Genomic DNA, 14,754 nt, shown 5'->3' on the forward strand with positions numbered 1-14,754 from the left:
TGTTGTCTGCAGTTTCCTCGTATAAGGAACTGCTAATTTGCTCTTTTATTTATTTTGTCTGGCGCAATATAAAGGAGAATTTGGCCAGAAGAGCGTCTGCTCGCTCAAAGGTATGCTGCGAGGTAATAAAGCTCTCGAGTAATACAGCCTTCTTAATATTGAGCTGAATCCTAGTAAAGGGGCCTCCCTCCCGTTAAGCCATCTTGGCTGGCGAGCTGCAATGAAGCTGATTTTCGGGTGAACAGCGCGCGGCGAAAAAAGGAAGAGAAGCTGGAACGAAATTGAATTTCTTGTTAAAAAGAACCTGCTGCCACCGAACTAGAGTTTCTTAATACCCGTAGGCTTCTGTCAAGATCAAGGAAGGCAAGACGGATTTTTATGTGCAAAGGAATGCAGTATTAAAAAAAACTTTGCATTTTTTTTCGCATATCACGTAAAGACCGACGCAGGTGATTATTATTACTCTTTGTTCTAAAAGATCGCTAAAATTTGAGTTTATCTGGTGAAAAAAAAACTCTCAAAATTGTAAGAAAACATAAATCAGCTTTTTAACACAAAAAATTCAGCTACATATCTTATTTGTTTGATGAAGTTTGTAACTGACGAGAGTTTTGTGAATTTATAAAACCGGGCTTTCCTCTCTAATTGATGCAATTTTTTGCTGGTTCAAAAGCTGTTTAAAGCAATTCTATTTACGAGGAAAATTCCATTTTTACAAACAAAAAAAATTCAATTCTGAATTCAGCTTCAAATTCATTATACTTTGTTAATGAGGAAAAATAGCTTCGACTCACTGTTTTCCATGATGTAAGCAGGAAAAGGTGCGAATTAACAGTGGCGTGTGCACAAGTGCGTTGCACTAACAAGCGCTGAGACAGCGAAAGTGAAGTTCTTTCTCTCTTCCATTTGTTTCCCGTGAGCAATCTTAATTAGGGCGGGCGAGAAAGAAAGAAAGAAAGAACGAACGAAGGAATGCTGCAATCAAGAGTTTGACCCGGTGGTGGTGGTGGCGGTGGTTGGCGTGCAGCTACGGAGCGCGCCGAGGGGGTGCGATCGGCGGCGCAGCCCGGCGCCTCCGAACCTGGCGTTAGTCGCTCTCCGTCTGCGCGTCAGCTCGTCCGCTCCCTTTTTGCTGCTGCTCGTAGCACTCAAGCCTGGCTTGCAAGTGGATGGATCGCAGTGCTCGGTGGTGTCCGCGGTCATGGTGCGACTAATATGAAGACACTCAACCCTCCAACAATGGGCAAGAACAAGTGGGCCGGTGTGGTTTTGTTGTCGCTGCTCGTCTCGCACGTGATCTGCCAAGGTGAGCTTTTTTTTCAAATTTGTTGCTTGTCCCTGCCGCGGAATAATTTGGCGCCCAGTTTTATTTATATATGTGAGCGCAGTGGGTGGCAATTAAAAGCGCGCGGTGAGTTCGTGAATGATGATGGCGCCGCCGAATGCTTTTAATTAAAACCAATTTGCTGTGTCAACCGAATGAAATGTGCACTCGCCACTAAATCTCCGCCCTAATCGTTTTTGCTCGAAATTGAGTTTCGATTGTTCAAAACATTTCCTCTTTTTATATTTTTTTATTGCTAAATTCAATCCCTGCTGGTTGCGAATATCTCTTTCTGTTGTTTAGATTTTTATTTGTTGAATTTTTATATTCTAATCCGAGCTAATGAGCAGGTTTTCATTGAAAATCTGAATAATTTAATCAAATATTAGTTTTATTCCGAGTAGAATAAAACATTTTGATGAAAATTTTGAATTCACCAGGAGGATTTTTTACAATTTTAGTTAATTCCTTTGTTTGTCTGCGGGCAAAATTTTTGGAACTTATTCATTATGGAGTCTATTTATATTTTTGTCTGCACACAAGCTATTATCAGCGAGCGAGCGAGCGGACACACAACTCTTTTCTGTTATGGCGAGCCGCAACCGCCGCCATTCTCTTTTCACTCGCTCGCAATTCTTTGGCGAAAAAAGTAAAGTGCGGAAACACACCGGCCTTTGTTTCGGACCGATCAAAAATTGATGCGAGCTCTACCAATTGATGCTCACTTTTTTCTGCCTCGGCTCAACTTTCAACTTTGGCGCAGTGTTGGAAAAAAAAGAGGAATGGAAACGCAGACTGCTGCAATGCGATACCACCGAATAGCTTGTCTAATAATAAGCCTCACGTGGATTTCCTTTGCCAGAGAGAAAGAGAAAGCAAACGTTTCTTTGTTCTTGTTGGCAAACAGCAAAGCTCCTTTAATTTTTTGTTAGCACGTCTGCTCGCTTGGGGAGGAAATTCACAGATTCAGAATATTTGCTCGTCTCCGGGGTTATTTTGTCAAACCAAAAACGGCTTTTTTTAACTTTTATATATTATCATGAATTGTTTTTCCATTTTTTTTTAATTAAATTAAATTTAAAATTGTGCTAGTTTTGATCATTTTCAATTCATTCAAACAAGCAAACAATTTGTTTATATTGATAATTAGCAGATTAAAACCCATTATTCAGATTTTGTTTCAACAATATTTCATTGATAATGCCTGATTGATATTCGATACTGTTTTGTATTGAATATCAAATATGAAAGGAAAATTGAACCGATTTATTTCCATCAATATTCTTGTTATCCTCAATTTATTTTTCCGTCCAATTGGCATTTTGATTGGAACAATGAAGCTGTATAAAATGAACCACTTTGAACTTGATTATCATCTCCAGAACTACATTCTTCTCCTGGTGGTATCTCAGTGAGTTGATCCCGTCGGCAATATTGCTGAGAATTTGATCGATACGATCTGAGAAGTAAAACTTGGCCTCGGAGAAACTCCTCTTTGCGATACAACCGCTTCCTCTGTACGTAGAAGAAAAAAAAACTATAGCATAGAAGCCTCGGGCGCGGAAGAGGTAAACGGCTGGATTGATTCCTGGCCCAGCACCGAATTTCAGAAATGCTGGCCTCGAGGGTTGCGGTAGGTGTTGCATTAAAAGACGTGCGCGCCATTTTTATACGCGTCGGCATAAATAATATCATCTCTTTTACGCGCGCCTCCGGTCGTAAAAAGCCATAAAACAAGCGCGAGCTTCATCATTTTTAGAGCCATTAGCAGACTCGCCGCAGGCTTTCATTTGCACTGGAATTTATTTATTTAATTTGGAGCCGCCAGAAATTGCACTTGCTCGAGTGTTGTTTGGCCCGACGCAGAGATTTGGGGGATAATTTGGGCGGAGGGAATTCGCCGCGGGATAAGTTTGCATACTTGAACAAAGTGCAGATTGAGAAATGCGGCAAAGTTTGATGGAAGTCGTGTAGTGCCTGCAGCTTAATTGATTGGGTGAGCCAAGAGTTCATTTGACGAGTTTTGTGGTCCGTGGACAATTAATTAGGCGAGAAAGCCAAGCCGCTCCTCCTCCTTCGCCGAGGCAAACTATAACTAAATATTCACAAGTCCGTTTTCGACAGACACTCTATATATTATAAATTTCAAAGTAAAAACATTCTGATTTCCTCCCCTACTAACAGTTAATTAATTGGACGTTTGTTTGCATTCGTTTCCAATTACTGCTGATACAAAAAACAAACAAACAAACAAGCAAAAACTGTCAACTCGGCTTTTGGGCACTTTTTAAACTGACTGTACAGAAAAACCTTTTGTGACACATTTTATTAGCGTGTTTATTTGATGTGTAATTAACCCTAGAATTGCGGCGAAAAACAGATTAATTACAAATTATTGGCTTTAAGTTGGCAATTTAGGGATCAAAAATTTATAATCCCATTGCTGAATATTATCTAAAAATTTAAAATCTTAAAATCGTTTTCTATGCTTTTTTTAATTTTTTACTTTCCACTTTTAATATCAAGAATATAATTGTCCTCGAGGTGATCCTACATCCTGAATTGCAAATTTGACCTTTGATAATACATTTTTTCAGTTAATTTCAAATAATTTAAAAAGATCTTTATCTCAACCCTATCTAAATTCATTTGTGATACAAAATTTTATATTTTTTCTGAAAACACCGTCATCAATCAATGCAAAAGTTTCTATTTACTCTCAGGTGAGTAAACATGTTGTTTTTGTCACCATTATTTTTTTGTTCCTCGACTAAAAGGAATGGGATTTTTGCATCAACGGCGGCTCCATTAGGGCTGATACATTTGTGCCCGGGGCGCGTGGGGATGCGAGTGCGTACTTTTCGATCAATTTCATACGAAAGTGACAAATGGTGCGCGGCTCTAATTTATCAGCAAAATATTGTTTGTTCAGACGTATCAATCAAGTGGCGGCAGCGCTGCTGTCAATGGCTCGAAAATGACGTTTGAAATGTTTTGCGGCCGCCGAGTGCGTGACAGCAGAAAAATCGCGGCGAATGCCAAATTGCCGGCCACTTCTCTTTCCACCAGCACTGCCCGCTCTCGCGCGGTTAATGCTTTAATCATTTGTTACTTACGGCGAAAGAGCACTCAAATTGTGTGGCATAAATGAACACCAGATGTGCGCCTTCCCATCCAAAACCGCCGACGATATGAAAATTTTTTTGTCGCTTAATGGCTTCAGATTTAATTGTTTCACAAATTCGAAACGTTACAATGAAATCTTTTCTACAATTAAAGGAGTGCTGACCCCTCGCTGTGACTTTAATTCCTGATTCAATTAAGGGTCCTGATTAAAACCTGAAAAGGGCGGCCGAAAATTCAGCGTTTTCGTTGAGAAATCTCAAAATGAAGTTGGGCTGATTGGACTTTTTTTGCGCTTGGTCGCCATCTTGGTCCAACAATCGAAAATGTGAAATTGTTGTTTGCAATTTGGATGGCCGTGACCTGAGCCACGTTAGGTCAAGAAAACACAATGAAAAATAATTGAAAATGAATTAAATTTTGTGAAATAAAAGCTAAAGAGTTGCTTGAAATGACCCCTTAATTGAAATTATTAAATTATTCAGCACACCTGAGATATAAAAGGGTTTGCTAAAAGTACTGCCATTTGAAAACTAATTTTTTTAAAAGCAAAAAGTTAATGGGAAATTTGTAGCAAATAAAACGCTCCTTCTTTTTGTAACAGTACAAAGTACTGCACAAATTTTTCTTACTTAAGAAAAAATGAAAAATAAAAATAAAATTACATTTTAGGTTGAAGGAAATTTTTTTAGATTTTTTCGAAATAGCCAATCGATTCAACATATCTTTTTTAGTCAAGGTCTAAATTTTCGCAAATAAATTCATGACGGTTAAAAAGTAATATCAAAATATGCAATGACAACTCTTTCATCTTAAAACAGGGCACGACCCGTTTGAAATTTTTTGATATTACTTTTTAACTGTCATGAATTTATTTGCGAAAATTTAGACCTTGACTAAAAAAGACATGCTGAATCGATTGGCTATTTCGAAAAAAATCTTAAAAAATTCCCTTTAACCTAAAATGTAATTTTATTTTTATTTTTCATTTTTTCTTAAGTAAGAAAAATATGTGCAGTACTTTGTACTGTTACAAAAAGAAGGAGCGTTTTATTTGCTACAAATTTCCTATTAACTTTTTGCTTCTAAAAAAATTAGTTTTCAAATGGCAGTACTTTTAGCAAACCCTTTTATATCTCAGGTGTGCTGAATAATTTAATAATTTCAATTAAGGGGTCATTTCAAGCAACTCTTTAGCTTTTATTTCACAAAATTTAATTCATTTTCAATTATTTTTCATTGTGTTTTCTTGACCTAACGTGGCTCAGGTCACGGCCATCCAAATTGCAAACAACAATTTCACATTTTCGATTGTTGGACCAAGATGGCGACCAAGCGCAAAAAAAGTCCAATCAGCCCAACTTCATTTTGAGATTTCTCAACGAAAACGCTGAATTTTCGGCCGCCCTTTTCAGGTTTTAATCAGGACCCTTAATTGAATCAGGAATTAAAGTCACAGCGAGGGGTCAGCACTCCTTTAAGCTGAAATGTCTAAAAAATATCAGTTTCTCTTGAATTTCAAACTTTTGGCCTTTTTGTTGTAAATTCTACATCCAAGCTTTTGAGATAGAACTGCAGATAAAAATAATTTTTTATTTATATTATACAAACTTGGTCAACAAAGATCACACAAGGTAATAAATTTTTAAAAGAAAACATTTTAACTTTGAAATTACCAGATAAGGTTTGATTATTTCAATTATTTTACAAAACGAAAAAACCGACTCCGGTGATTTTTATTGCTCTTGATGAAAGATTGCAAAATTTCAAGTATGCTTTTGTAATAAAAAAACGTTCAGAAAATTCCAAATCGTTTTGCTTTGCGATATTGTAAGAAAAAATAAACCAGCTTTAAAAAAAAAACTTGAGCTTTTGGTCATTGTTGGCGCTGAGATCGCTGATTTTGTCTTGCCGCTGTAGGATTGCAGCGCCACCAATGACCAAAAGTGGAGGATTTTTGTGTGAAAAATCCGATTTATTGTTTCTTTCAACTGTGAAGCAATGGTATTCACATTATAATCTTACAATTTTGAAGAACATTAAAAATCACTGTAGTCGTTCTTTACTGGCTTTAGAAATAATTAATTTACAAATTTAAAACACAAAAAAATTAAAAAGTCCTCAAAAGTTAAGATAATTGCGATCATTTATTGATAAAAAAAATTGAAGATTTAGACGGGTTTTGAACCCTCGACCTTCTGATTATGAATTCAGGTTCAAAAAGCTTTAAAATTGTAACTGTTTAAATTTTAATTGAAATTAATGTATAAGTCCAATTTTTATAATTGTTCAATATTAATTATTATCCAAACTTGCTACTTAACTAAATATGAAGCTGATGAATAATTAAAATGAAATTTATTTTACAAAAGGAAACTTGAAACTTTCTTGTTTAACGGGGGAAAAGTCAGGCGTGTTTTTTTGTTTGCCTGTCCAAAAAACACAATCTAATGACCAACATTGTCCCTGAGGGCAAGGCACTTTTGCGGGCTGCTCTGTTGAATGCGATCTGTGTGTGCGTGGCTGCAGCGAGGGGGAGAGACAGAAACGCCACCACCACTACCCTTCACCTCGCTTGTATTTTGTAATACGACACATTTTATACGCCTTCGGGGACCGACGCCGAGACAATCTCTTTCCAAACTGGCCCCGCTTTTTCTACGATTGTGACATAAATTTAGCCGAGACCGACTTTTCGCGCACTCCCCGCGGACTCGGTTTTTTGCCTTCTTCATTTCTTGATAATATTTTATTCGCATCTTGCCTTCTTTTTTTAATTCTGGTCCATTTTTTCTCCTCAGCGGCTTCACGTGTAATCGATTCGGCCATTTTTTAAGATCAGCTTTGGGCGTCGCAGCGGCAGACACGTTGCAATCAGAAAATCTGCTTTTGTTGTTTGTGCGCTATCAGCAGGAAAATAAATCTTGGTACGGATAAATAAGGGTTAGGCAACGTCATGTGAATGCGTAGCACGCTCAGCAGCGACAAATTATTATTTTTTATTCTTCCAGCAAAAAATCTGCTGCGTCTCCAAAGGTTGCGCAATCCAATCATTAGAGACGGCGACGATTGTTGAGAAATAATTGGCGTTTGTTTCTTTTTTTTCATAAGAAGAAACTTTTGCGCGTGACGAAATCCGCTTGTTTGATCTTTGTTGGTTCCGAGCTTCTCCGATTTCCGAAGGAAAGGGCAATGGGGCGGCACAAAATTGCACCCCCGTGCATTCGGCACCCTAATTTACCGACGGACCAAATTGAAAATTTGCCAAATTGGCGCGCGTGAAATAATCTCTTCTTTCAAGAGCGCGGACAAAAAGCAAAGGATATTGATTCGCTGCTCTTTCTGGCCCTTTTTTCTCTCTCTCGAGCCGAGGCTTAAGCGTGTCGCTCTTCTTGATAAATTTTGCTCACGTCTTCGCTCTGTGTTTGTGTTCACCGCGCGCGCAGACCAACTTTAATCTCGCTTTGTTTCTGGCAAAGATGCTTTCTGTTTTACTGGCGACACTAAAAAAAGTACGTAGCCAACTTTTTCTGCGCCCACCATTCATATTTCGGGACAAAGCGGCTCGCGCAGATTGTGTCTGACCGCCTTTATTAAAGTCGACTTACAAGACACAAACTAAGCCTCACAACTAATAGCGTCAGAACAAGTTTGATTGATTTCATTGCTTTTTATGAAATATTTATAGAACGAAGAATCATTCTTACAAATTTAATGAGTCGGAGCTAATTTCAGCGCGAATAATTCCATCAAACTTGTAAGTTGAAGAATAAAATCTGACGTAAGCTGTGTGTAATTTGCATTTATTACGCTCATCTAACTTCAGATGACGGAATGACTGGTTCCTTACGACAGTCTAAAGTTAATGAAATTATTAATTCCACCTGCTTTTCAGACGTTCGGAGATCATTGGAAATAATGAAATCTCCTCTGAACTAATTTAATTCCGTAAAATATTCAAGATTAGGTGAAACAGGAGGATATTATTTAATGAATTATTTAATAAATATGAATTTTCCTGTTTACCCAATTTAAAACTTGTGATATCACTTTTATAGGCATAAATGAAGTAAAATTTTTGGAGGTTACTTATTAGCAGCTTTAAATTGTAAAGTTGCCTTTGAATTTAAATTTGCTTATGTTTACAAACAAAAGATTAAGAAGCATCAACTTTTAATAAACCCTTATTCATCAATCATAATTTGTTTAGAGGAAAAAATCAACATAATTTACTGCTAAAATATGAAAAAAATGAAAATCAAAAACGTTTTTTGCTATAAAAATAACAAAAATGATAGTGAGGGTCGAGGTTTCTATGCAGAGCTTGGAACAAAATAAAATATTAGAGCTGGCTTATCTAGGAATGGATTATCGCCATAAAAGACCCCTTTGTCGAGCTCTCTCACTCAGCGACAACTTCTTCCACTTAACGCCGAGTTTGCCAGTCTGATGTGTTCCTCCGCCCTTTATGTGTTTTGTGCGTTTGCGGCGTTTGCAGGCAGGGTCGCGCCCTATTTGAAAAAGTTGCTCGAGGTTTGTCTGCGCTCACCGTGGCGCGGCACTTTGCGGTTCTCTTACACACGCATCAAAAGTGCATTCGCAGCAGCAAACTTTGCAGTGTCTCCTTTTTATGCTGGCAAAAGAAAGGCCGCAAACTTGGCCGTAAAAAGAAGTAATAACTCTATATTATTATAACTGCCAGCGGGTGAGTTTTACCGAGTTGAGCGTTTTATATCAGGACCGCCTCGAGCATATAATAAAGAAAGTGGAATTGTAGCTAAATAGGTAGCGAGTTTAAGGCGAGTGGGCGCCGTTCCGTGGCTGTTCCTTAATTTGGTGAGAAAGCCCAAGCAACTTTTGTTTTAGCGACTTCTCCTTAAATCGCAACATTTGGCGGCAGATATTCAATCTTCTAGGCTGACAGGATTTACAAAGTGTTATTTAAATAAAAAAATAAAAAATAAAAAATTGAATATTTCCAGAATTCACTAATCTGAACTTTCTCAATCACTGATGTTAATTTTGTTATCAAAAGAACAAAACATAAATCAAATGTGTCTATATTCTCAATAAAATCTCTAGAATTAAATGATATTAATTAGTATAATTACAGTTAATTCGTATTTTCAACAGAAAAAAAACATTCGTGGTTAAATAATAAGAAAAGTTTGAGAACAAGTATGAAAATTTAACCGCCTGGAGTATGAAAAACTTTTTTCATTTAAAAATCTGTGATAATTTCAACATAAAAAAGTTTGTTATATCCTGAATTCCAGGTTACCTTTATTTCAAAGTGGGAAAGTCATGAATAATAATTATTTTTATTATTATAGCCACTAAATTTTTTTTTAGTATTGTTCTAATTATTTAATTTTATTAATATAATATTATTATTACTATTATGCAGTATGAATTACATGAATTATTTGGTTGGTGAAGTTTTAATTTGTGTGGGGCCGAAGTGAAATATAACCTTTGCTGAAGTTCTCGCTTGGGCAATGAAAGTGTTGGCGCGTAATTAGCGCACAGCAGGAGTTGCAACTAATCTAAAAAGTTAGTTTATAAAGAAGGAACCATAAATCAAAGTTCAGACGCTATTAATACGCGGCAACATGCTGAGCGCCCTCCGGAGGCGCGGATTGAGTTTTAATGCAATTTTCCGCTGCCGAATTTATACATCAAGAGAGAGCGAGAAAGATGCTAATCTCTTGTTGGAGGCAGAGAGCTCTGGGGTCTCATAATTACACGCAGAGAGCGCGCATTTCGCATATGATTTGGTCTGCCCCATGAATATTCCAGCGGCAGCAAAAAAGATGCAAACTTTTTTGAAAGAGCGCGCGTCGCCGTCGGGGCTTTAATGGAATATAAAAACTTAATTATAAAAGCTTACGCCGGGATTACAAGTAATGCCGGCAGTACCTACGCAGCAGCTCCACCACTCTTGAATGATGAAACGAGCTTTTGCTAATTAAAACGCGTCTCTATTTACGGCATGCATGGTTTTCCTGCTCGACACGCCACTTGAACCAGATGTTTTTCAATTACTGCGTTGCCAAGTGACAAATTCCGATTAGTGAAATCCTGATATTTCCTTGGTCGTTATTTTTAATAGATTTCAAACGATTTAATTCGAAAATGAGAAATTGCAGGATGAAAACTTTGCGCTTATTGAACGGTTGAAAAATAATCTCACTAAGAAAAAAAACGTGGCTGAAATTCAATATAAAAAAAGCCGAAGAGTCGAATAAAATCCATAATTTTTAATCCAAGTCGATTTTTCAGATACATTTTGTGAAGATTGACTGAATAACCTTTTTAACATTTTTTTTTTTGTATCTTTTTAGGGGTAATATCTCTGCAAGAAATAATAGATAAAAATTTTCCTCCTAAACAGAAAATACAATATTATCATAAACAAATTCATGATTAATACAAATTTTAGCAGGCACAACATAAATGAGCGCCACGTTTAAGCAGAATTTTCCACCGGGCTCGCTAATTAAAATCAACGCGTAAATTGAATTTCTCATTGGTTTGGCGAGCTAATTAGCAAAACTTGTTTGCCTGCGATAAATTTACACAACAAAGTAGTTCACCTGTCAACTGGAAGGCGAAAGCGTCTGCCAGCGGGGCGCCGCACACGCAGACAATTTGTATTGAATAATTTAGCCTGAGTGCGCGCACAAAGCTCAAATGTGTGTTCTCTTGTGTGGGCATTAAAATTCACAGGGATTAAAGGCCTCAATCTAGCTAGAGAGAGTTTCAAGAGTCTAATCCATTAGACTGTGTCTCAAGAACGCAGCCCTCGAAAATGCCACGCTCTGAGACGACGACAACCTTCTTCGTCAAATTTTGCAGCTCGCGCATAATGGCCGAGGGAAAAAGGGCGACCAACCTTTCATGGCGCGCAACCATGCGTAAAACTGATCGAAGCAGGTATTTGTGCGTTGCGGGTTTGTGTGCTTTGCATCCACCCCGTGTGGGCGAAAATGATGAATTAATGATGTCTAATGTTTCCATTATAAGCGAGCCGAACCTTCCAGGCAGGTAACTTTTTGATTAATTTCCAAAGTTTACTCTGACTTTATAACATAAAACTTTAAAATGAAATTTTTTAATAAAATTAAAGTAATATTTTGGTGTAAACAAGAAAATCCGCTGATGATTTTGTCGGATTTTGTTATTTTGCTTCTTTTAACAATAATTTAAAAACTAAAGCTTTATTTAAGCAATAATTTTCCTTGAAGAAGTAAAATTGAAAATTACCCTTTGAAAAATTAAATTTTGCTAGTAAAAATTTGAATAATTGGAGAATAAATAAATTAAATAAATGTTTTGGTAAAATGGTATTGTTTTTAACACTGGGATAGCTGATTATTTTTTAACATAAAAACCGTTTCAATTATAAAGAGAACCAATTTTTTTACCTCGTACAATATATTTTTAGAATTAATGCAATTGTAAATATTTCCCTATGTTTCAAAATTAAAAAAAAAATTAAATTCATTTGCCTTAGAACTACCATGTGAAGAAAATTGTGCTTAAAATAGGAGGGAATTGAGGAAATTAGTGCAATTCTGCTCATCAAATTCTTTCCTCATCACATCAGATGAGCAATTTGCGCACTTTGCGCTTTCGCAAGAGATCTTCTGTGCAGTGACTTGCCGCACTTAACGTAATCAAGAGCGAGTTAATGCAGAGGCCAAGTGGGCGTAATAAGTGCGAGAGAGCGAGAGAGGTGCAACGCCCGTCCGTATTCTGCTGATTTAGATGCTGCGCACCCGTCGTTCCTTTGTCATGCAAATTTCATCTTTGTCGAGTTTTAGCACTCGGCGCGCGGCAACGTGCGGCTACAATGCCTTTGTGGATGTGCGAGCAGCATTCAGCCGGATAAAAATATTGTCCCGAATGCTAAGGTTATTCATCTGGCAGGCGTAAACCGCCGCATTGTCCTCGCGTTCATATTAAGCAGGGGCGTCATTTCCGCGCCTACCTTTGGCCTAATTTATCCCTGTTTTTTGTTTCCAAATCCGGATATGCACATTGTAAATTTGTAACTTTTTCCCTAAACCCGAGGGCTCGTTTTTGTTTTTACAGCCGAGGGTTGATTTGTTTCGAATTCATGATGCGGCGACGCGAGCATATTTTGTGCGAAAAGCATCCGGGATTATGATCAATCTTTGGAAACCGACGTAGCCCGTTTTATAGCAACACATCAAAGGCTCTGATTTGGACCCGAACGCGCACAAATAAAAATAAATGGAACGACCGGCGCTGCTTTTGTCGCCAACAAAGAGGCCCCCGAATTTCCATGTTCATAAAATTTTATCACCCGCGCTGTCGTAAATTTAATTTGAATTTCCTTTGTTAATGGATAAAAAATGTACCCCCGGGTCCGATTTTGTTTCCCTTTTTATTTTATTGCTTCATCTCGACCCCGAGTCATGAGAATGAAATGGGCCAATTCTCTCTTTTTGATAAAAACTTGTTCTTGTTTCAAATAATGTTTATGAACTAATTAGGCCTCCACTTAGCACGAGGGCAGATAAAAGAAAGTTAAGCGTTTGGGCGAATAGCCTCGGCGGCCATCTTGCTTTTCATACCGCATCAAAAGAGGAGCGCGCAGAATTTCCTTTACATTAAGCAATGTTTCTTTACTGCCTGCCCCACTCGAGCAAAGTTAATTTTATACTGCGACCAACTTTGGCGATCGATTCGGCCCATTGATATAATTAACGCTCCTAGCGAAACTTCTCAACGGCCAAAAAGAAATAACATAAGCTCGAGTTCATTAGCAAAGTGGATTTTTATCTCCAGCTTTTAAAAGTTTACATTTCCGGCTTGATCTGAATCCCGAAAGTTGATAAATTGGGTCAAGCAGTAAAATTTGTTTAGATTTTTAATGAATTTGCTTTTAAAGTTAATTACAATTCAGCGCTTAAATTTTATTAAACAATCCGTTTTAAGTAATTGCATTTTGGAGAGGAAAATGAAACATTTAAAGCCCGACTTTTTTTTCCTTTATTCTGAAAGATAGAAATTTTGAGTTTATTTTTTTAAAATATGATGTAAAAATTCCGAATCGTTGCTAGAAAACATGAATCAGCTTTTTCACAAAAAACTTCAGCTTTTGGTCACTGGTAGCACTGGTGGTGACCAAAAGCTGAAGTTTATTGTAAAAAGCTGATTCATGTTTTCTAGCAACGATTCGGAATTTTCAAATCGTCTTGCCACAGGATTAACTCAAAATTTCGCGATCTGTGTGACAAAAACACTTTAAAAAATTACCGGAGTCGGCCTTTAAAACATTTAACGCTTTCTTTCTAAAACTGTCTAAATCGATTTCGCAGTTGGAGGAAAATAATGGACCCGTTTATTTCTGCATCAGAGTAATTGCAATTCTGTTAAGTGATATACTTACTGATGTGCTTGATATCTTTCCTAGCAGAAAGCGACACGTGCCTGCTCAAGTAGCTGTAAACTCGAGACATCACATCTCCTTGTGAATTTCCTGCCGGCTAAACACGCCTCTTTATTGCTTTTACTCGAGCGAATCTAATTTTGCCTCATTGTTAATGAAAGGATGGATCCGCTGCTTCTCCTTCTTAATATGAATTAGGCCGGCCTGTTATTGCGTCTCGCCCAGCCAGTGAGATGAATTCATTATGCATGTTCTAGGAAAAGAGAAAGAGAGAAGCTCATCGCGCAGAGTGGACTTGCAAAAAGCGCGTTGTTTTTGGCGTGTTTGTTTGTTTGTTCTGCCTTTCACTCTCTCTCTCTCTCGCAGGATAATATTGTTTTTGAATTTTTGTCCTACGCGCCACTGCAAATATGCCAGGCAGGGCCGTTTGACGGTCCGGCGCGTGAAATAATTTTCAAACGCGCACAGAGAAGCTTTGTTGATTTCGCGCTTGAATAATGCACCGCGTCTGATGAATTATGCACGTGAGTGTGTACCTTGCATTTTCCACCGGCGTTGTTCGAACGGTTAGAATTACCATTTTCCACTATCGATGCCACACACAGAACAGAGAGAGCTTTTCCACAACCAATTTTTCTCACGGGTATCAACAGAATCGAATCATTTGACGCTATAAATTGGCGCTGGTGGTTATATTTTCATGCTAGAATAATTGCGTCGGAAATCATGCGGAACAAAATGTGGAAAAGCTTTTCATTTGTAACGAAAAATGCCATCGATGGAAATTCCCATCATTTTATGAGAAAATATCTGTGTGGGTAACTTATTATTTAAGTAATTATCAACGTTGACAATTAATTCGAATTACTTGAATTTAATTACAACA

General features: G+C 37.5%; 1 protein-coding gene across 2 annotated transcripts in view; it reads left to right on the plus strand.

Moving 5' to 3' along the window:
• Window positions 1-1,115: 1,115 nt before the first annotated feature.
• Window positions 1,116-14,754, plus strand: part of LOC132195868 (zwei Ig domain protein zig-8-like) — a 66,270-nt gene continuing 52,631 nt past the window's right edge. For both annotated transcript variants that reach the window (XM_059618137.1, XM_059618138.1), the window contains exon 1: window positions 1,116-1,306. In XM_059618137.1, the coding sequence (XP_059474120.1) occupies window positions 1,216-1,306 (91 nt within the window). In that variant the 5' untranslated portion in view covers window positions 1,116-1,215. The remainder of the gene's footprint in view (window positions 1,307-14,754) is intronic.

The sequence above is a fragment of the Neocloeon triangulifer genome, unplaced genomic scaffold (assembly GCF_031216515.1).
Source record: "Neocloeon triangulifer isolate White Clay Creek 2 clone unplaced genomic scaffold, ASM3121651v1 ptg000011l, whole genome shotgun sequence".
Lineage (NCBI taxonomy): Eukaryota > Metazoa > Arthropoda > Insecta > Ephemeroptera > Baetidae > Neocloeon > Neocloeon triangulifer.